Raw genomic sequence first — 23,032 nt, 5'->3', positions numbered from 1 at the left:
TACTGAAAAGCGAAGAATTAAAAGCTGACTCTGGCATCTGATACTTTCTTAAAGGGGCAGAAGCAAAGCCAAGTTTAAAACCAAACCTGAAGAAATGATACCACTGCTCTTATAACAAGTGGAAAGAGCACTAGTAGTTGAATTTGGAGACTTGTGTTGCCCTAACCAACTAGCCCTACAGAGCTCAGGCTCAGAGCTCAACTAGCCCTACAGGCTCAGAGCTCAACTAGCCCTACAGAGCTCAGAATATTCAAGAAATATTCTTAACTATACCTTCAGAAGAGAAGGCAAGGTTATCTTGTCCTAAAATGCAAAATAGCAATTACTTTCAACTGCCCTCCTTCCTCAAACATCCCAGCTTCCTTGTCAGATAAACTCACTTTATATCTCAAAACATCAAGGGTGGGGAGGGGAAATAAAAATGAGTTGGTTTTTTTTTCTTTTAAAATGGCTTTTATTGAGACACTTTTAGGGCCTCTGCAACATTTCTACTCTTCTTTATTTCCAGTTCTTAGGTGGCTAAACTCTTTTCTGTATGCCAACAAGGCTCACTCACACCACCTTAGCAAGGAAGCATACTCATCTATCTTTGCTCAAATGTCCAACCTGGTATGCCCCCACACCTCTTTTTTTTTGTAAACAGAGAAGATAAATATCAGTGTTTACTCTGTTTTAATCTAAACCAGCTATATAAACAGTAATGTATTTCTAGCAAAGGTAACAGTTTAGGAGTTAAATGGATGAGTGTCAGCTCTGCCACTTAGTGGCTAAAATGACCTTAGGCAAGTCACCTTAACTTGGGACAGGGACTTCCCTGGTGGTCCAGTGGTTAAGAATCCACCTTCCAATGCAGGGGACTCGGGTTCAATCCCTGGTCAGGGAACTAAGATCCCACATGCTGTTGGGCAACTAAGCCTGCACACCACAACTACTGAGCACGCAGGCCAAAACTAGAGAGCCCACGCACCACAACTACAGAGCCCATGCACTCTGGAGCCCACACACCACAACAAGGAGCCCACAGGCCAGAACGGAGGATCCCACGAGCCGCAACTAAGACCTGACGCAGCCAAAAATAAAATAAAATAAACATTAAAAAAAAAAAAAGAAGTTGGGACAATTTCTTCATCTGAAAAAACGAGCTAATAAAATCTGTCTCAAGGACAAGTTGAACAGATAAAAGAAGATAATGTATCTAAGGATATATGCAGGTTACAGAACATCACACAAATGCAAATTATCATAGCTGTTACAACTCTGCCACATATAAAATATATTTTTAATAATCTTTTAGTGAGACATTTCTTAGTGGAATTTAACCTGTATGTTCATCAATATTCCCTTAGGTCCTGTGTCTATCAGCTTCAAGCAAGGAATCCGAAACTACACTCTAACGCCTACTGTTCTTCCTCAGCCTAAAGGGTGAAGATTGGATAAGTAGAAAGTTTTTAGCAGAAGACTTAGCCTAGCGCCATCTGCAAAGATACTTAATAAATGCTTTTTAATATCACTAGATTTTAGTATCACTGGATAGGTACTCAATCTTTTGCATATTCGGTATTACACAAGGGAGGGAATTTAGCATAATAAAGGCTATGTGGAATTTGAGAAACATGGTATTGAACCACACAGCTAAAACTATAACTAGATGTGTAAAAATTTGGCAAGTCGAATTTCCTCTGAGCCTCATTCTGCTTATCTAAAAAACAGTAAGCAACCTCACATTAAAGATTAATTAAATGCCTATTATTCCCTTAAGATTCTTAATTTTGAAAGGAAATAGATTCCCTTAAAAATAAAAACACATCAGTACTTGCAATAATATGAGTATATATGGGTTTATGCAGGATAATAATCAGGTGGGATAATTTAAGGCTTCCATGCGTAAAGTGAACTCTGAAGTATTTAAAAAGTGGGAAGGGAGGTTTGATCAGAGATTTATGAAATGATTTCATGGGTTCTGCAAACCTTGTGTCACTGTGTGAAAAAAATGCCTGTGCACACATTTTTCAGGGAGAGTATCTATAATTTTAGCCGGTTTTCAAACATTCCAAAATACATTTTTTAATTGGTAAATGACAAGAGAAGGAGCAAAATATCTGTGGGAAATCAGTATATGTTAATTGCAGAATTTCAAATCTCTATGGGAAGGATTATTCAATAATGTGTACTGGAACATCTTGTATCTTTAACCATAAAGCAAAAGAAATTTCATCAAAATTAAATGTCCATATATACACTACCAAACATTAAGGTAGATAGCTAGTGGGAAGCAGCTGTATAGCACAGGGAGATCAGCTCGGTGCTTTGTGACCACCTAGAGGGGTGGGATAGGGAGGGTGGGAGGGAGGGAGACACAAGAGGGAAGAGATATGGGAACATATGTATATGTATAACTGATTCACTTTGTTATAAAGCAGAAACTAACACACCATTGTAAAGCAATTATACTCAAATAAAGATGTTAAAAAGAAAATTAAATGTCCATTAGAAAACCACTTAATTTAGGGAATTCCCTGGCAGTCCAGTGGTTAAGACTCCACACTTCCACTGCAGGGGACACAGGTTCGATCCCTGGTCAGGGAACTAAGATCTCACATGCTTCAGCGCAGCCAAGAAAAGATTAAAACACACACACACACACACACACCAAAAAACGCTATTTAAGAGAACTACCATACCAGAGAGAGAGAGAAAGAGAGTGAGTGCGAGAGAGTGTGTGTGTGTGTGTTTGTGGGTGTGTGTGTGTCTGTGTGTGGGTGTGGGTGGGTGGGTGTGGGTGGGGGTGGCCGGGGCAGGGTGGGGGGTTGATTACAACTATGTAAAGAATGCCCCAACTCAATAAGACACCCAATAAAAAGTTAAAATAGAAAAATGATCAAGAGACTTGGACTTGACCAGTCACTTGATAAAAAAGGATATTCAATAAACATATAAAATATAAATATATTAAAAGGCACTGACATTCATTGGTTATTAGAAAGATGCCACTGAAACCATAATGAGATGCTACTAAACAACCAATGAAAGAGTTAAAATTCACAGTGCCAAGTATTGCGGAGGAGGTAAAGCAACTTCAACTGCTCAGAATGGAAATGGGAACAACCACTCTCGAATTATCTACAAAAGCTAAACATAACAGTTATCCTATGACCCAGAAATTCCACTTCAAAGTACTTACCTAAAAGAAATGTATGCATATGTGCACTAAATGACTTATTAAACTTAACCATATGAAACTTCCACTTTTAAAATAATCAAGTATTCGCCATTCCACGTGGTTCAACATAAGGGAAGTACACTTATGACGTCATTCCAAAACAAAGAAATATAAATATCCATTAACAGTACAATCAATAGTGGTCTATTAATACAAAGAAATACTGCAGAGCAATAAAAATAAATAAAACTACATTTCTGTAGGAGTATATCTTAGTACAATCACTACAGAGAGCAATTTGGTAATACTTTTTAAAATTAAAAATGTACATATGAAAGAAATAGACTGACCCTGAAGCAAGCTGTTTTATTTACTCTACAAATAACTCTCCATGAGTATGAATAACATAAGCAACAAGGAACATTGTTTCCTGATTTCTGCTTTCATAAACAATACAAATACCTATCAATAAAGAACTAACTAAATTATCATACAACCACATGTCTGAATACTATATAGCTGTTAAAAAGAATGAGGCAGGTCTACAGATATGGTTGCCCTTAGGGAAAGGGATGACAGAAGGATAAAGGGAAAGTCTTCCATACCTCTTGAATTTTATATTGTCTATAGTCTATTCAAAAGTCTTAAAAGTAAAAATTAACCAAAAAAACAAAAAAAAAGTAAAAATTAACAAAGGTACATATTAAGTACCTTAAACTGTAACAGTGATCCTACAGTTATCTTTTTTTTGGAGTGCTGAGCTGTTAAAGAATTATATTTATGGGCTTCCCTGGTGGTGCAGTGGTTGAGAGTCCGCCTGCGGATGCAGGGGACACGGGTTCGTGCCCCGGTCTGCGAAGATCCCCACATGCCGCGGAGCGGCTGGGCCGGTGAGCCATGGCCGCTGAGCCTGCGCGTCCAGAGCCTGTGCTCCGCAACGAGAGAGGCCACAACAGTGAGAGGCCCGCGTACCGCAAAAAAAAAAAAAAAAAAAGAATTATATTTATGTATGAAATACAGTGTCTGGAATTTGCTTCAAAATAATCCACTGTTGAAAGGGAGTAGGTGGTAATAAAAATAAGACTGACTATGAATTGATGTTTATTGAAGATGGATATACACACACACCTGTGTAACTGTATGCTAGTCTGTATATACAAACAGCATATATACTACCTTCACCCTTCTTAGAAGAAAGTGAAGATATTTCCTTTCACTTTTCACCAAACCCATCATTATATAGATAAAGAAAAGGCAGCCCAGAGAGGCCAATGACGACAAAGGCTGCCAATTAAACCAATGACCAAGAGATCTCATAAAAAGAACCATACCAAATTCTAATACACATTACACTACCTCTAGTGGTGGCTGCTGAAAATTGAAATACTAAAGCAGATAAACCATCTTAACCCACATCAATATAAGAGGTCTAGATGAGATGAAGAGGTTAAAATCTAATGTGTTGGGCAAATTGCAGTGCGTATCACCTGATGTGCTAAATACTAAATTTAAACAAAAACCTCTGACTTCTAAGGCGACTGTACAGATGATAGAGAAGTGGCTTTGGAGACCATGACCCATGAAATACAGTTGAGGTACCGAGAAAAGTTTAATTTGTGTGTGGGGGGGGGTGTGTGCCACCATTACATGGCAAGCTGCCTCTAATTTGAGTGGCTGTCATGCAAAGAGAGAACAAACTTATTCAATGTGTAGAAATCATTCAAATTCATAGAAACTAAAAGGACTGATGAGCATTAAAGGTCAATTAGAGGGACTTCCCTGGTGGTCCAGTGGTTAAGACTCTGCGCTTCCAACGCAGGAGGACCGGGTTCAATCCTTAGTCAGGGAACTAGATCCCGCATGCCTCAACTAAGAGCCCACAGGCTGCAACTAAAAGATCCTGCATGCCGCAACTGAAAGATCCTGCATGACGCAACTAAAGATCCCACACGATGTAATGTAGATCTTGTGTGCCACAACTAAGACCCGGCACAGCTAAATAAATAAATATGTAAATATAAATAAATAAATATTTTCTTTAACAAATCAATTAGCGCTGTCCAATGAAGTGGATGCCTAGGGAGGAGAGTGTACTCCCTTGTCATAAAAGAAGTATTTGATAAAATGGGACTACATCAAAACCAGTAACTTCTGCTCTACAAAAAACACTGTTAAGAGAATGCAAAGACAAGCCACAGAGTCAGAGAAAATGTCTGCAATAAATATGTCTGATATAATACTTGTACCCAGAATAAAGAACTCTCAAAATTCAGTGAGAAAATAAACAACCCGATTAAAACTGAGCAAAAAAATGTGAGCGGATGTCACCAAAGAAACTATACTGTTACCAAATAAGTACATGAAAAATGATCATTAGTCATGAAGGAAACGCAAAAGGCTGATTTCCTTAATATACTAAGAATTCAGGGCTTCCCTGGTGGCGCAGTGATTAAGACTCTGCCTGCCAGTGCAGGGGACAAGGGTTCGAGCCCTGGTCTGGGAAGATCCCACATGCCGCAGGGCAGCTAATCCCGTGCACCACAACTACTGAGCCTGCACTCTAGAGCCCGCGAGCCACACTATTGAGCCTGCATGCCACAACTACTGAAGCCCGCGTGCCTAGAGCCTGTGCTCCGCAACGAGAAGTCACCGCAATGAGAAGGCCACGCACCGCAATGAAGAGTAGCCCCCTCTCGCCGCAACTAGAGAAAGCCCAGGCGCAGCAATGATGACCCAGCGCAGACAGAAATAAACTAATTAATTTAAAAGATTTCTATGAAAAATATATATATACTAAGAATTCTTACACATCGATAAGTCCAATGAATGTCCCAGCAGAGAAAGCAGGTAGAGACACATAAAAGCAATCAATAGAAAAAGAAATAGAATGAATTAATAACTTATGAAAAGGCACTCAATTTCATTCACAATTAAAAATCAGAGTACACAATGTTATATAATAATTATACTTCAATAAAGCTGGAAAAAGTAAAACAATTGAACTATATACTTACTAAGGCCTCAGTATGTGCCCAGTACTGTCCTAAATACTTTCCATCTATTAATTCATTTGATCTCTTAGCAACCATCTGATGTAGGTACTATTACAAGTTCACAAGCCTTTATCCACAATTCTAACATCTAAAAAGCTCTGAAAACAAAGTTTTCTCATAATGCATTTTGAAGCAAAACCTGACCTCACCTAAGTGAGGCTACTGATAGTATTTTTTCCTGAAGAAACAGCTGTCTTGATTAGACTGCTGCCTAGCCCCTGACGGGTGTTAATGTAAAATACATACACTTTCTAAATTCCAAAATAATCCTAATTTCAAGACAAATCTGGCCCCAAAGGTTTCAGATAAGGAAATGTGAAGCTGTATCCCATTCTGCAGATGAGGGACGGTAGATTTCAGTTAGTAGACAGTTGACAGCCACATAGTTAAGTGGTGTTTATTGTCTGAAAAATAAAAGCAACTTTTTAAAGAAAACAAAAACACTGGAAGCAACCCAAAGGTCTGACAACTACAAGGAACTGGTTAAGAAATTACAAAACATAGGGAAATTGACACACCATGCAGCAGTATTTTTAAATAAAAAAGGGAGGGAGGCCAGAAAGAAAACTTTCATATACTGACATAGACTTATTCCCAAGATATATTAAGTGAAAAAGCAAGGTACAAAACAGCACATTATCATTTTGTAGATCTAAATACACACACATATATGCAACTGTTTGTATTGCTTGTAGGTGCACAGCATATGTCAGAAAGGGTAACAAAATTATGAATGGTCGATCACTCCAAGAAGAGCTGGGACAACCGGAGAAAGGGGCTGGGAAGCTTTTAACCACTATCATTTTGTACCATGTGCAGATAGATTTTTAAAATTTTTAAAACATAAAGATGTATATATTCTAAAGCAGAAAAAATTAAACCCCCAAAATAAACATTTTTTTCCTACTTTCAGCTAGACAAAGTCCAAAGTTAGAATGATATGCTAGGAAAAAAAAAGCCACACTGTTAAGTGGGAAATTTGGCAGTATCAATTGAATATTTAAATGTATATGCTCTTTCAATTCTAGATGTTTCAACTTCTAGAAACATCTTCTGCCACTATACTGACAACATGACTCTCAAAAACATAAGTAGAATGATTTTCCAAGTAGCATTTATTTGTAATAGCAAATGACTATAAACAGCCAAACTACCCCTAAGAGACTAAAGTATGGTACATCCATATAATGGAAAACCATGAAGCTGCTAAAAAAGAACAAGATAGATTTATAAATACTGATGTGTACATCTTAAAGATTTTTCTGTGTTTTTTTGTGTGTGTTTTTTTTTTTTTGCTTTACGCGGGCCTCTCCCGTTGCAGAGCACAGGCTCCGGATGCACAGGCTCAGCGGCCATGGCTCACGGGCCCAGCCGCTCTGCGGCATGTGGGATCTTCCCGGACCGGGGCATGAACCCGTGTCCCCTGCATCGGCAGGCGGACTCTCAACCACTGCGCCACCAGGGAAGCCCTTTCCGTGTTTTTTAAGGCACAATACACTATACACACACAGTATACACAGATATACATCATGCTCCCATTTATGTGTTTGTTTTTAAGGATACACAGATTTATATGCTGTGCATATTAAAGATTATGAAAGTCTATGTAAGAAATTGTTAACAGCACTTGCTTCTGTGAAAGGGAACTGATTTTTCACTGTCAATGAAGGTATGTGGCTATCTATCAAGGGCACTTAAAAAACTCACAGGAAAAACATGGCACATCATCCTCAGTGGATCAGTTTTACTCAAAGATGTGGAAGGTAAAAAGTACTTAAAAAGTTAAGCATTTCAAGTGGTAATTTAAAATGTTTTTACATTTTATAAATCATACCTATCAAACACACAGCCCACATGTAATTTTAAAGATAAAACAGTAAATATAAAACAACTTCAGGGACTTCCCTGGTGGTCCAGTGGTTAAGAATCTGCACTTCCACTACAGGAGGCACGGGTTCGATCCCTAGTCAGGGAACTTAACATCCTGCATGATGCACAGCATGGCCAAAAAAACTTCAAAAGCAGCATTCAGCTGGGTCCACTACACAGAGCAGTCCAAGTCAACTCAACTTCCCCTCAGTTCCCATCAACAACAGCCCATGGAGAGCCTTACTGCCCACTGCCATTGCCCACCCACACACCAAGAAGCTTGTCTGCTCCTGTGGCCTCCTGCTCAAGCTGCCTAACTCTGCCCACCCTTGCAGAAGAACAGGGAACCACACCCACATACCCAAGCCAATCCTCAAACTGTAGGCCACCCTGACAATTAACTCTTCAAACTAGATACACAGACCCCTGGAGTTACACAAAGACCTTCCAAAACATATACAGGCACAATTAAGTTTTAGGGACGTTGGTTTCTAAATCCCCATCTTCCTCATGTACTCTGGTCCAAAAACTGATCTACCAACCCACCTGGGATTAATCATTCTTCTCCCACGTTACAAATAATGGCATATCCCTCACCTACCCGTAATCTATGATACACTGCTCCTACTCTGGCATGACCTATAAAGAAATAATGTGATACATTATTAGCTTCTGTGCTTAATAACTGAGTAACTCTAATGTCTTGGTAACAAATCCTTTGCATGTCAGGTGGTTCCAATTATTGCTTTCTAAATAGAAACTACCATAGCAAAACTCTCTCCATTCTTATTTTTGTCAATATGGTATCTCAACATTTACATGTATTAAAAAATAGGAATAGATTGATGCCAAAGACTTCGTAATTCTAGCAATAATATTCATCCACATATACATGAGCTAATTGAAAAAAGGTGCCACGCATATCATTAAGAGGTGTATTTCCAATAAACTTTGCCTTTAAGACTCACAGCAATCACATTTGATCAATTATACACTAATAATTGTGGTCATAACTTAATCTAGAAGAATTTTTAAATACTTAAAGCATCAGAATCACAGAAAATTCTTAAAAGTTTACATTTAAATTTATAAACATATTTTTGTACAAAGAATTATGAAAAGATGACCGTTAAAAGACATATTCAGGGGCTTCCCTGGTGGCGCAGTGGTTGAGAGTCCGCATGCCGATGCAGGGGAAACGGGTTCGTGCCCGCTCCAGGAAGATCCCCACATGCCGCGTAGCGGCTGGGCCCGTGAGCCATGACCGCTGAGCCTGCGCGTCCGGAGCCTGTGCTCCGCAACGGGAGAGGCCACAACAGTGAGAGGCCCGCGTACCAGGGGAAAAAAAAAAAGACATATTCAGGGGGCTTCCCTGGTGGCGCAGTGGTTGAGAGTCCGCCTGCCCATGCAGGGGACACGGGTTCGAGCCCTGGTCCGGGAAGATCCCACATGCCACAGAGCAACTAAGCCCGTGCGCCACAACTACTGAGCCTGCACTCTAGAGCCCACAAGCCACAACTACTGAGCCCACATGCCACAACTACTGAAGTCTGTGCACCCTAGGGCCCGCGAGCCACAACAAGAGAAGCCACCGCAATGAGAAGCCTGTGCACCGCAACGAAGAGTAGCCCCCGCTCGCCGCAACTAGAGAAAGCCCACGTGCAGCAACAAAGACCCAAAGCAGCCAAAAAAAAAAAGACATATTCATTAGGATCAAATTCTAAAGGGCAAGTGGGATAGAAATACAATTTCAAAAAGGATAAAGGGTGCTGTAAATCTTCTGGCTGTTAAAGAAAAACTTGTTTTTTTTTAATGTATGAAAGTGAACAGCAAATACTTATGTATTTGTAAGCAAGAGGTGATTACAATAAAAAACAGGATAGCAATTACTTTGAGGTGAAGGAGGGGACACAAGGAAGAGCTTCTGGAGTGGCTGGCACTCTTCTGTTCCTTGATGTGGGTGGTGGTTACAACAGTGTTGCTCTTATAATAATTCACTAAGCAAAACATGTATTTCTAGATATTTTATTATATTGTGATTTTCTGTATCTGTGTTTTATTTTACAATAAAAAAGTTAAAGAAATCACTATGATACCTATTGCATGTCAGTTTTATTTTAAAATGCCAATATTTACAGGAAATTATATTATTTATTATTTTACAGAAAATGTATATCCTTTGCAAGCATTTCAGTATTTTCGTGACCAGCAATCCACACCTAGGCTAGGTACTTGCCCCAAGAGGAATATGGACATATCTCTACACAAAAACCTAAATGGAATTGTAAGCAACTTCATTCATAATCGCCAAAAACTGAAAACCCAAATGTCCTTCAACTAGTGAATGGATTGTGGTACGTACAATGGAATACTAGTCAACAATAAAAATACTGATACAGTGCTCGCTTCGGCAGCACATATACTAAAATTGGAACGATACACAGAAGATTAGCATGGCCCCTGCGCAAGGATGACACGCAAATTCGTGAAGCGTTCCATATTTTTGGCATGGACATATATACACTACCAAACGCAAAATAGATAGCTAGTGGGAAGCAGCCGCATAGCACAGGGAGATCACCTCGGTGCTTTGTGACCACCTAGAGGGGTGGGATAGGGAGGGTGGGAGGGAGGAAGATGCAACAGGGAAGAGATCTGGGGACATACGTATATGTATAACTGATTCACTTTGTTATAAAGCAGAAACTAACACACCATTGTAAAGCAATTATACTCCAATAAAGATGTTAAAAAAAAACCTGGAACATGCAACAACGTGGAATACTCTTAAAAGCATTATGCTAAATGAAAAAAGCCAGACTGAAACTGCTACATACTCTATGACCTCAGGTATATGAAATTTTGGAAAAAACAAGGCTGCAGGAACAGAAAACAGATCAGTAGATGCCAGGGTTGGTGGTGGGAGAAGGGACCCACCACAAAGGAGCATGAAAGAGCTTTTGACAAGAGGGAAGTAGTCTCTATCTTGATAATGATTACCTAATTGTGTACATTTCCACTTTTTTTTTTTTTTTTTTTTTTTTTTTTCGATATTGCACCAGTTATCTTCTACTTGCCCTTCCAGATGTACTCTCCACCCTGATCTCAGCCCCGGGAGGCTGACCTGTAACAAAGTTTCCTTACCCTCAGGCTTCCCTCGGGTTCCATCTATGAGGAGCCTCAGGACAGAGGAGGGAAGGAGCAGAGTTAGGTTCAAATACTTTATCCTCAAGCACCCTCCTTATGAGGCCCCTTCAAAAGAAGGATACTGCTCTTCTTAAGGTGGCCTCTAAATGGCCCAATTAACCCCTTGCCCCTGTGAAACTGGGTGATAATAGCTTCACTGCAGCTAACCCAGGCTAGGCTTTCCCTAACATTCCTCCCACACCTTTGTAAATAGCCTAAAACCCTCCCAGTTTGAGCCTAACTGGGGCATGCCATGTTTCCAAGTGCGACCTTGACTGATAAATCAAGATGAAAACTTTAAAAATATATGAGAAGGCAAATACATCTTGTCATCTACCTCCTCCTGTACTCTAACACTCAAAATGTACCTGCACTTCTTTCCCATCTCCTAATCCAACAACCCACTACCCCCACCCCCCGTACCTTTTAAGTCCAGAGTATTCAGGCCTCAGTGAAGAGCAAACTCACACACACCTGGGGGTCATGCCCTCTATCACCTCCTTGTCCTAACTGAAACCTAAGGATGCTACTTCTGCTGCAGTGCCCTCTAGTATCTCAGAGAAGGATGGCTTGCCCTTTATAAAACTATTACTACTCCCCACTCTTATAAAAGCCCATTCCTTTGAGGCTTGTGCCACCTAGTTACCCTCTAATATTCCTCATATCTGTCATCTAACAACCTTATTCTTCATTAAAGGATTTTACACAAAGATTTATAATCTACCCCTGCATGCCACTTTCGCTATCATCCTGAATTCCACCAAATTCCAAACCCCTAACCTCCCAGTTTCTTAATCTTCTCCCATCAACAGTCTTCTACATTCCATCTGTGCCACCAGTTCACAGTTTCATCCAGGAACTTGTCATGTCCTAAAATGCTTCAACTTTCAAATATTAAAAAATCAGATAACCCATATTTTAATCACTACCAACTATCCAACTTGCTTGTTCCAGTAATCCTATTCTTGGCTTTTATTTAATAAGACTCTCAGTATACTGACCTCTCTTCTCTCCTTTCTCCTACCCACCCACCCTGTCCAGTTAGTAAACTTTAAACTGCACAGTCCATCATTTCAGTCACTCTCTGGTTGATAGCCTAAATTCTTTCTTCTCTATCTGTTCATTCCATATCTACTCAGACAAAATGCCAGTCCAGGGTAATTCTCATTATTCTATCCAATTCTGTATTTTGTGCAGGTTCTGGCTAATAGGGCCTACTAAAGAAGAGGGGGAAACACACATACTCAATGGGGAGATCAGCAACCATGAGTTTTCAGTGATACAAACTTCAACTAAGGCATCAATAATGTCCAGAAATTCTACTTTCTCCCTAGACAGCTCCCTCCTTTTCCACTTTCTGCAACATCTATTTGAACCCTTTGCTCCTCCCCTCCAGCCACCACATACCCATCCTTTTTTCTATCTCCCTTTCAGAGATGACTTCTTTTGCCACTTTATGGAAAGAAAGAAAAAAAAAGAAGCTTTTGTTCATAAACCACCTCATCTTCCATCTTCCCATTAAACTCACATTTTCACCCACCTTTCCTCCTAGCCAAGAAATGCAGCATCCCTTCTCCTAAGACCACTCTCCCCCTGGGTTTTGGATCCTACGCTTCAAGGCTCCCTTGTGTAATCAAACTTTCCAGAACCCCTCATTTATCTCTAGCTGCCCCTTTTCTTCTCTCCTTCAAACATCTTTAACAAGTTGTGTACACTTGCCAACCCCATTTCCTAGCTGTGTACTCACTGCTCAGACCACTTCTATCCAAGCTGTAAAATCCAATGCCTGCTTTGTAGTCCTCATTTTCATTGATTTTACAGCAGGAATTCCAATTCAGTAGATCCTTCATGAAACACTTTTCTGTTGGGTTCTATAAAATATCACTCACATGATTTTCCTTCAGGTACTCTAGTTTCTCCTACTCAATTTCCTTATCTAGTTTTTCTTCCTCTTTTCTCCATCCATTAAGTATTGCAAGTTCTTCACAGTTCAGTACTTCTCCTTACATTCTCTGTAATGACTTCTAATCCTGTACTTTCAAATAACATTTATATGCTGATTCACAAATTTATCATCGCTAACCAAGACTTCTTATCTAAGAAGTTCCATACCAGCAGATCCTGCTGCCTCTTGAACATATCTCACAAATATCTTAAACTCAATGTATCCAAAACTGAACTCACGAACTTCCCCTCATAAATGTCCCCTTATCTCAATGAATGACACTACAACATACTCAGTTGCTCACATCAGATACCTGGGATTCATTCTTGATGTCTCCTTCCTTATAGCCCACATCACCAAGCAGGTTCACTTTTATCCTTTCCCAGTCACCAGCAGGTCTCAAGTCAAATGTCAGTCTTGCCCCCAGGCCTCACTCAGACCAGGTAAATTAGCCTATATTTCACAGCATCCTATATTTTTCTGTCATTTTCTGCAGAAAATGTTTGTCTTTATTCAATCTGTCTTATTCTTTATTCAATCCATCTTGCCCACTAGAATGTGAAAAAGCAAGATCTTTTTCATGGACATACACCCAACACCCGGCATACAGAAGACACTGAAATTATAGTTGGATGGTTGGAAGGAAGGCATCCCCACAACTACTTATGAAAAATTCATCCTCCTCTACCACCAGAGGTCTGGAAAAGTTGAGGACTATTTCCTAAAGAGTCAGGGGCTGAACCATAAAAATATACAGTGCATCATCTTGTTCTAAATTCTAAGAATATGGAATACATGTTGAAAATGCTCTGAAAAACAACAAACATTACAAAAATGTGTTGCCATTGTTTTAGAAATACTTATTTATCATAGCCAGCAGAAGTCAACAGTTCCATCCCTAGAGGACAGAGACTATGCTTACGGTTTTCTTGTAGCAGCTCATGGCTGGTATTCAACCTGGATCTGAGAAGAAACTTATTAGTGATTACCTGCGCTTGTGTTACTGCTCAAACGCTAAGAATGAACCTCCTTTCACAAAGAAACTCCTTTACAAGAAACTAAAGCTCTACTTTAAAACAAAATGTATTTACTTGAAATTACAGTGTCTCAGAATTTGCATATTGTTAAATTTCCATACAGAACAAAAAATTAACAAACAGAAGATACCTATTAACTATAAAAATAAGGTCAGCTTTCTTCAGCAAGTATTATAGGTAGTTTGGCCTCTATTCTTATTAAAAAGAAAATTACTTAAACAGAGGCAAAAGATAATCCATAATTTGTTGTCAAAGTTATTTCCAACATCAAGAGAAAACTCATTGTATAGTGACAGTCTGTTAAATATAAAGCTTTAAATATGATAAAATTAAGTTCACTCACATCAGAATACAGCAGCACTGTACGAAAAGAACACTTTGGATGTTTCTCAGATCTTCCACTTAATAGTTCAAGTTATTCAACTTCTCTGAACTATGCTTTACCCGCTCTAAAATGGGAATAACACCTGCCTTAAATAGTTGTGATTAAAGAGCAACTGATACATAAAGGGCTTAGAACAAAGTAACAACAGGCATCTTCTCCTCTTCTCTCTTTTTTTTTTTTTCTTTTTTGGCCAGCTTTGCACCTTGCAGGAGCTTAGTTTCCCGACCAGGGATTGAACCCATGCCCCCTGCAGTGGAAGCACAGAGCCTTAACCACTGGACCACCAGGGAAGTCCCTTATCCTCTTCTCTTAAAAGAAGCTGATTTCAGGTACGACAGGTATATTCTATATGACAAATACATTCAATATCTAAATGAAGGCAGGTAACTCTTGCTGATGCTGTACTTGCAGAATTCTTTAGTAATCCTTATTAATCACCTGTACTTTATCCAATGAGTAGATGACAATCTCCTCTCAGGTCACAAGTTCCTGGCCTACTTTAAGCTTTCAGGACGAGAACAATTCATTTCCCTTTCTAAAAACCTCTTCAGTTCTAAATCAAAGTTGCTAATTTCCTGACAGTAACAGCCCTCTAACTTATACAAATACTCAGTACAGCTTTAAGCAAATGGAAAAAATTTTATTGGCTACAAAGACAGTCATGCAAATTAAGAGCCTATGCCATAGTTATCTCAATATTTGGCAGGAAATGTAGACTGAATCCCAGCTGGCTAGCAAGGAAAGTGTGCCAAATAGAAATACAAGTCTTTACACACTTTATTCTGGAGCCCAGATTAAAAACCTGTAGCAGAAAGCACAAAGATGGAAAATAGAAGTAGCTGCACATAAAAGGCAAGAGAAGCTTTCTTTTACCCCTAATGCACATAGCCCTGGATTCCAAACTTTATAAGAGTACTCCAAGATCTCTCAAAAGGTCAAAGTTTTAGGCCCTGCTAAAAGTCATTTTTAAGTGTCGCACTTGTTTGAGGATTCACTGGCTTTAATGATAACTGCAACTGAAGTATCTACAGATAAAATAGCAAATCCTGAAGCTGCTTTAAAATAATCCAGGAGAGGGACTTCCCTAATGGCACAGTGGCTAAGAATCCGCCTGCCAATGCAGGGTACACAGGTTCGAGCCCTTGTCTGGGAAGATCCCACATGCCGCGGAGCAAATAAGCCCGTGCGCCACAACTACTGAGCCCTCGCACCTTAGAGCCCGTGCTCCACAGGAGAAGCCACCACAACGAGAAGCCCGCGCACCGCAATGAAGAGTAGCCCCCGCTCACCCAACTAGAGAAAGCCTGTGCTCAGCAACAAAGACACAACGTAGCCAAAAATAAATAAATAAAATAAAATAAATTTTTAAAAAAATCCAGGAGGCAGAGAGAGTAGTGTCTACAATAGATGGAACAAGATTTGCCATATACTGACAACTGTTGAAGCTAGAAAACAGGTACATGACGTTCTTTTTAACATTCTATTTTTGTGTGTCTGAAAGTTCCACACTAAAAAGTTTTTTTTCTTAAATCAAGGTTAGGATGTTTTAGCAACTCAGTCCTTCCCTGTAGTTCTCATTCAGTTTGTAATCTTGCTTCTGGTTCCCTTACCCACCAAGCACCTATTTGGAAAATAGCAACCATCATATTTTATCATGACCTCATTCTGGGTTTCCTCTTCAAGTAAGCCATAATCTTAAAAAGCACTATCTGGTATGAAATATTTAAAACAAAGAATTTTAATAGTACCTAAAAATTAACTACATACTACGCCATAAAGAGATCTACTTTAAAACTTAATGCCAGGAGATATGATATAGTAAGTCTGAGCTTGGATAAGTCCTTTTCACTGATGTGATATAATTCTGCAGCAAAAATGGTATGAATGAGCAGGAACATTCCACTGGAAGGATACCAAAGAAACTGACTTGTGCACTTTGAACAGAATAATCATAAAATTTCCTGTACATGACCTGCAAAGAATTTCTGAGACCAAAATAGGTGTACAGCACTTTTATCTGAAGTCCAAAATTTTATCATTCTCAAAAGATCTCTAATTCAAAAAAGGTTTAGGAACCACTCTAGATTTACAGAGACTCCTTTTATCAAAACCTTAGGTTTGAATTTCTAAACTTCAGCTAAAATGAGAAGGTTTTCTGAATGATAGCAAAGGCAATGACAATCTGACAGACATAATGCAAGAAAAGAGTCTAGGCACAGAGAAATGCCCAAATTTTAGAGAAGACGGGCAAAAAAAGAAGCTCATCATGTATAGAAGTATTCTCAGAACTATAACCAACTTATAAACATGAACTTATACAGGGTTTATAAGAACAATAACTTTTACATCTTAGGGATAGGATAAGACCATGAGAATTAAATGCACTCCTTCAAAGTTCCCTTCTTATCCTACAGCAAGCTACCAGGGTTGCTGCAGCTCTGGATGGGTGAGGGAGAGGAGAAAGTAAGAAATATTTATAGTGCTACACCATTCCCTTTCTACTAAGGGTGCCTTGCGAAGAAAGAAGGAAGAGGAACAAGATGTTCTTGAACATCTATTTTCTCTATTTTAGTATATATTTTCCCCTCACAAACCCATTACAATGGAGTTTGGATTTCCAGTCAGTCCACAGTATCAGCACCAGAACTACAATTTAGCTACATTATACTGGGAAGCTAATACCTCATTTCTACAGAAAATTATGTTTCCAGTTCCCAGTGAACAACTTCAAATGGCACTCTGGATATATATAGATGTAACATGAGCAAAACTATATAAGCAATTGCTGCCTATGAATATTTCACTTCCAAGTTCCTGTTCTCCCTGTACCTAAACATTTATCCTATTGATGATACCCTCTGCCTGCCAGTGATGCCCCCCTCTCCTCCAAAGACAGCACTTGGGAAAGTTTGTGTCTGCGCACCTTGACCAGTTTCACCACTTCCCCAGCCTCATCTTCCCTCCTCCAGCCTATCTGTCCCATACTGAGGACTAGAACACTGGATAACTGACTGGAACAGCATTCCCAGAGCCTGGCACAGTGGAGGACACAAAGTAGGTGTGCGTTTTGAAAAAAATCAATAAATGAATCTCATTCCAATTCTGCCACTACCCAAACTTGGACTGTTACTTAATCTTTTTGAGTCTCATCTATAAAACAAGGAAAGCTGAATTAAAGTTCATTTTGGCTCAATGGTTCTATGATTAGAATACACTTTTAGGAGCTTATCTGGAAAACAGCTTTTATGCTCTGTTTTCTAATGAAAATTTAACCTAACCTTAATTTATGAACAATGTTTCAGGAGAAATGTAGGAAAAGGATAAGAAGAGCCAAATCAGAATTAACCAGGAGGACCAAGGGAATGACAGTAACAGCTGGCTCATCCTCTCATCCAAGGGTGAGAAAAAGAGTGAAAAATGTTCAGGATTTTTTGTAAAACTATGCAAGGCAAAGTATTTGAGGTGCCTTATAGTAAGCCCCCAAAGGACAAATTCCTCTACAGAATTCCGAAATAGGAAAGTTTTGTCTTTACCTCCTTTTAAAATATGAGCTCTCTGTAACTTTTTTTTTAAAGGCTGCGCAGCATGCGGGATCTTAGTTCCCTCACCAGTGATCGAACCCGACCGAGCCCCTTGCAATGGAAGCGCCGAGTCTTAACCACTGGACTGCCAGGGAAGTCCCTATGTAACCTTTTATTATCACTAAATTTTGTCAGGAAGTCAAGAACTAAGGTTTGTTTTAGACCACAGTGCAATCCTTATCCTATTGCTGATAAGGCACGCAGGCTGTCTCCCTTGCCATCTCCAATCTAAGCTCTTCAGTCTTTTAGTTAATTGCACTTTTTATCATTTATTAAGTCTTAAATCCTTTACATAAACGAGTTAGGGGCTTCCCTGGTGGCGCAGTGGTTGAGAGTCCACCTGCCGATGCAGGGGACATGGGTTCGTGCCGGGAGAGGCCACAACAGTGAGAGGCCCAAGTACCGCAAAAAAAAAAAAAAAAGAGTTGGGGTACAACTGATAAAATACATTGTTTTAAGAACAAACACTAGATGCCAGGTTTACAAATTAACATTTTAAAAATACAACTGGTTTTGTGGATGAAAATCTATTAATACAAGTTGCTACTGGCACCAGACTCCAAACTAATTTCAATTTGCTCAATTCTTTGTTTCCACTCCATACTTCCTTAATCTTCCTAGTTTTGGAAGAAAGTGTTAACTCCTAAACTTAATCCTCATTGTAAACGCTCATCTCAGTTTCATTATCAGTAACCATCCAAATCCTCCACAGTAATAGAAATGAGATACTGTGCAATCCCAACACAATAAAAAGATGTTTCTTACTTCAATTGGAGTTAAGGATTAATGAAAGATCACTCCCAAAATGTACTGTGGGTACAGTCTGGAAACATTAATTTCCAAGTTGCTTAAGTAAAATTTCAACTCCTAATTGGTTTCTTTAATTTCTTAAATCTCTTCTACAAAATTATCTTTGGTCCCCATTAATTATTAATGCAGAAAAAAAAACCCCAAGAGGTGTAATATTTCAGAATCTAAATCAAAATCATTTAACTAAATATTAGCTTACACAAAGCTCTCCTGGCTCAGAATAAAGAAAATCAAAACTTACCTGAAGTAATTAATTTAGCACAGCTACTTCTGCTTGCATCATCATCTAAGACACGGTTTGTGCTCTTTTCTTTCCCAAGCAAAGTATCCTCCAAACGTAAGCATTTATCAGATACAACAATGTCTTCACCCATCACATGACTAATTTTGCTATTAGTTTCAAGTACAGAAGTGACGTCTTCCAGCTGAGCAGCTTCACTAGATTCTGAATAAGAGGAACCTTTACCCTGGGCTAAATTCTTTGAAGAAACTGGTAGAGACTCGTCATCACTGTCAAATCCAAAAGGATCTCCAGTGTCGTCTTCTTCCATCTTAGGTTTCTTCGGAATTTCTTGGATATCCGGTTTGAAATTGGGCCTCTTCTGTCCTAATTTAGCCATAAATGTGGTCTCTCCCCACTTTGTGCTAAGGGTGGTCCGTTTGTTGGAAAAGACTTCATCAAACTTTGAACTGCCATTTCCTCCTTTCCTACTGTATGTTTTCCCAAATCTGGATGTCATTTTGACACCTGTTTCATATTCTCTGTGAAAAAAAAAGTAAGAAAATATATAATCACCAAATATTTAACAAGTAAATATGGCTTTTCTCCCCATATGGCTTTTCCACATTCAAGGTACAAATCTTTAAAAACGGTTAAACAAGGGGAGGGAGTATACGGAGAGGGGCTCATTTTTTACTCTACATACTTCTGTTAATCTTTTTTACGAGTACATATTCACTTGCTACTTTCAGAATAAGAAAGCCTAACAACTAACCAACTTATAAGCCAGCATTCACAAAACCAACTTATACTGGAACACTGATTTCTTTAAAAGTTTCAAATTCATCTACTTATTATTCTCATATCACTTTTACCATAAAAAATAATCTGAATAGGCTAATTACCCTTAATATAAAATCTTAAGCACAAAATGTTAATTTTTTTCAGGATTTTAGAGATGTCAAATAATTGACTAAATATAGTTCCTTGAAATTTCAGAGCACTTACTCATATAAGGGGGAAAAAGTCAGAAAAATGGTGCTATTTTCCCAAATATTAGAACCTGCAGCTTTTAACCCATCCTTAAAAACCTGATTTTTGGCCTAATGTAATATGAATTATGACTTGAAAAATATTCCTTACTTGGTCATCTCCCTTAGTGCAAGAAACCGTATTTCTTCTACCTTCCTTGTCTCCATAGTGCTGTGCTCATTTGCTGGAGCTAGTGAACTCCAGCATATTACAATGACTGGTCCATGGATTATTAAAAGAAGCAATAGAAACATGTAACTTTATTTTCCTCTTTGCTTGAAGATAGGATAAATTGATTCATCTGATTTATCTACATACTAAGTACTAGGACAAAAATTTCAGGACAGTAAATCAAGAGTCAAACATTTTTAAAACAAGTTAAAGTACTTCTTAAACACTATCAATCCTTACCCATTTCTTACATAATACAACCATCAGAATGATATTTTGACCTATACTTTTCAATGTTTTAATCTGTAGTTTACGTTTCCCTTTATCAACTTAAATTCTCCCAATTTATAGGGAATCCCTATAAACTCAGTTTGATATATGTATGTGTGCATATATATATTTAGTAAAGCAATTTCCCCTCTAATATTTTGGTTAGAAGCCAATTCTAATTGGACAAAATAATACTTAATTTAGTCATCATACACATGATCTGCTTTAAGAGAAAATAATTTGTAATTGTTCTGCTTTAAGAGAAAATAATTTGTAATTGTTCGAAAATCTTTTAACATCTCACAAAACTTTCTCCTTTGGGAAATCTATTTCCCCTTCTACTGTAGATTTACACTAAAAAATCTTGTCTTTCTTGTTAAGAATAGCTAAAAAAACTAAGTATATTTAGCAGGTACAAGAAACACAAAATAAGTCATTTCTTTTCATTCCTCCTGGGATGTAAAGCCCTGATCTACAGATCTATATTTACACATACACCAACAAAGCTGGAATGTTTTGGATACACTAACACGGTAATTACCTAAAAATGCTGACTAAAGGCCAAACCAAAAATCTAGACTTGGGCTACTTTAGGCCCATACCAGAAAAACTCATGGCAAAAGTGGTCCGAGAACCACAAAGCATTAACTGTTACAACTTGAAAGTCTGCAGATGAATATTTGATATTAAGGAGTGAATTATTTCAAGTTACAAGAAAATCATGCTTATGTTTTTTTTAAAAAACCCATGTCTTTAACAAATATATACTGAAATACTGATGCAATAATGTCAGTGATTCTCTAACTTGAAGGGGTGTGGAATGGAAAGTGCATAGATGAGAAAAATTTGGTTTAGAGTTAATAACTGTTGAATCTGAAAGATGAATACATGGGAGTTCATTACACAATATCCCCTACCTTTGACTGTCTTTACAGTTTTCCACGTCTTTTTTTTTTTAAAGTCACTAGACAAACTATTGTGATGACATTATCCAAGCCTCGAGTGTAAAGCACACAAAAATTCAAAAACAAGTGTGTAGACGTATGTGACATTGTACTTTCAGTATACTTCAAGAACACAGGCTATCTTGCTCAGGCTTCAAACGCCAAAGATTACCCTAACCAAAAAGGAAAGAATGATTCACAAGTAAGTCTTTTCTGTCGGTGGGCCTTTGCCCCAGCCCAAAGCCAGGTCGAATTTTCTGGGAAGTGCGCTGGGATAAAAGGTCCTCACACTTAACCCCCAACCAAATCCAGCGTCTTTCAGATCTCCAAGGGCTTAGGGGCTTCCACGACGGAATGAAAGCCGGAAAAGCCAAACCTCATCACCCAGAAATCCTCACCTGGGGGCGGCGGTGCGCGAGGAGGTGGCGGGGAGAGGCGGCCCCCCTCCCGGGGAAGCTCACGCAACTTTTCTCCTCCCCACCCCCACCTCCCAGGAAAGGGATGTTGCTTCCGACGCCCCGGAAGCCTCTGCCACCGAATCCCCAGGGCAGTGGAAGGCCTCCGCGGCGGCCAGGGGCGGAGGAAAGACGGCAAAAAATTCCGGCCTGAAACCAACGCACTTGACCGTGCCTGGGGAGGGAACTAAATCAGCCGTAGCCCAGAAAGAACTCAGAATAAAAGGCAAAAGAGTTCTTCAGATCGTTCCCCTGCCCAACTTCCTCAGAGGCCGGGTGGGTGAGGTACAGAGACTTCCATCACCCCCTCCCGGACCCCTGCCTCCCCCACCCTCGGCAAGCTCCGGGCCTAGGCAGCCACCCGAGACCTCACTTACCCTCGGCGCCTGGCGAGTGCTTTAGCCTCGGGCCGCCTCCGCCTCTCCCGCTCCCAACGGCCCACGGGCGGGCGCCGGAGCCCCGCGCGGGAGAACGGGGCCGGCTGGTGAGCGAAGAGAGGCAAAGGGCTCCGCCACCGTCAGAACCCGCGACTCCGCTCTCGGTAAATAGGAAACCCGGTGGAGGGGGGGGAGGAGCGGCGGCACCGCAACTTCCCTCCCCGCCTCGAGCGCCGCCGGCCGGGCCCGGGCCTAGGCCTCCCTGGCTACCGCCGCCGCCGCCGCCGGAGCTGGTACCAGAGCCCGCTACGTGCCCCCAATGGGCCGCCGCCGCCTCCTGCGCCGCCGCTTCCGTCGGTGAATGGTCAGCGCTAGAGTTTGAACAGGGCCCTGAACCATCTCAACGCCATTTGCGCTCCCGGCCCCCACCTCCTTCCTCCAACAGCGGCTCGCTCCGTCACTCCGCTTCCCACAGGCCCCGCGCGGCCGCCCGACCCCGCAGCCAATCGCGCAGCTGCTTACTCAAACCGCCGCGCA

The 23,032-nt window shown here is 39.9% G+C and overlaps 1 protein-coding gene and 1 non-coding gene across 3 annotated transcripts in view; one reads left to right on the top strand and one right to left on the bottom strand.

Moving 5' to 3' along the window:
• The window catches only part of WAPL (WAPL cohesin release factor), a 76,742-nt gene extending 53,936 nt beyond the window's left edge, over positions 1 to 22,806 (bottom strand). For both annotated transcript variants that reach the window (XM_060034669.2, XM_060034670.2), the window contains exons 1-2: positions 22,496 to 22,806; positions 19,268 to 19,788 (exon numbers count right to left, since the gene is read on the bottom strand). In XM_060034669.2, coding sequence (XP_059890652.1) covers positions 19,268 to 19,766 — 499 coding nt within the window. In that variant the 5' untranslated portion in view covers positions 19,767 to 19,788; positions 22,496 to 22,806. The remainder of the gene's footprint in view (positions 1 to 19,267; positions 19,789 to 22,495) is intronic.
• On the top strand, positions 10,481 to 10,587 carry LOC132440085 (U6 spliceosomal RNA). Its single transcript, XR_009522496.1, has one exon. It is a non-coding gene; the product is annotated as a U6 spliceosomal RNA (small nuclear RNA).
• Positions 22,807 to 23,032: the final 226 nt, after the last annotated feature.

The sequence above is a fragment of the Delphinus delphis genome, chromosome 16 (genome assembly GCF_949987515.2).
Source record: "Delphinus delphis chromosome 16, mDelDel1.2, whole genome shotgun sequence".
NCBI lineage: Eukaryota > Metazoa > Chordata > Mammalia > Artiodactyla > Delphinidae > Delphinus > Delphinus delphis.
Note: the sequence above shows the minus strand (reverse complement) of the source record. Positions and strands in the feature narration are given on the sequence as shown.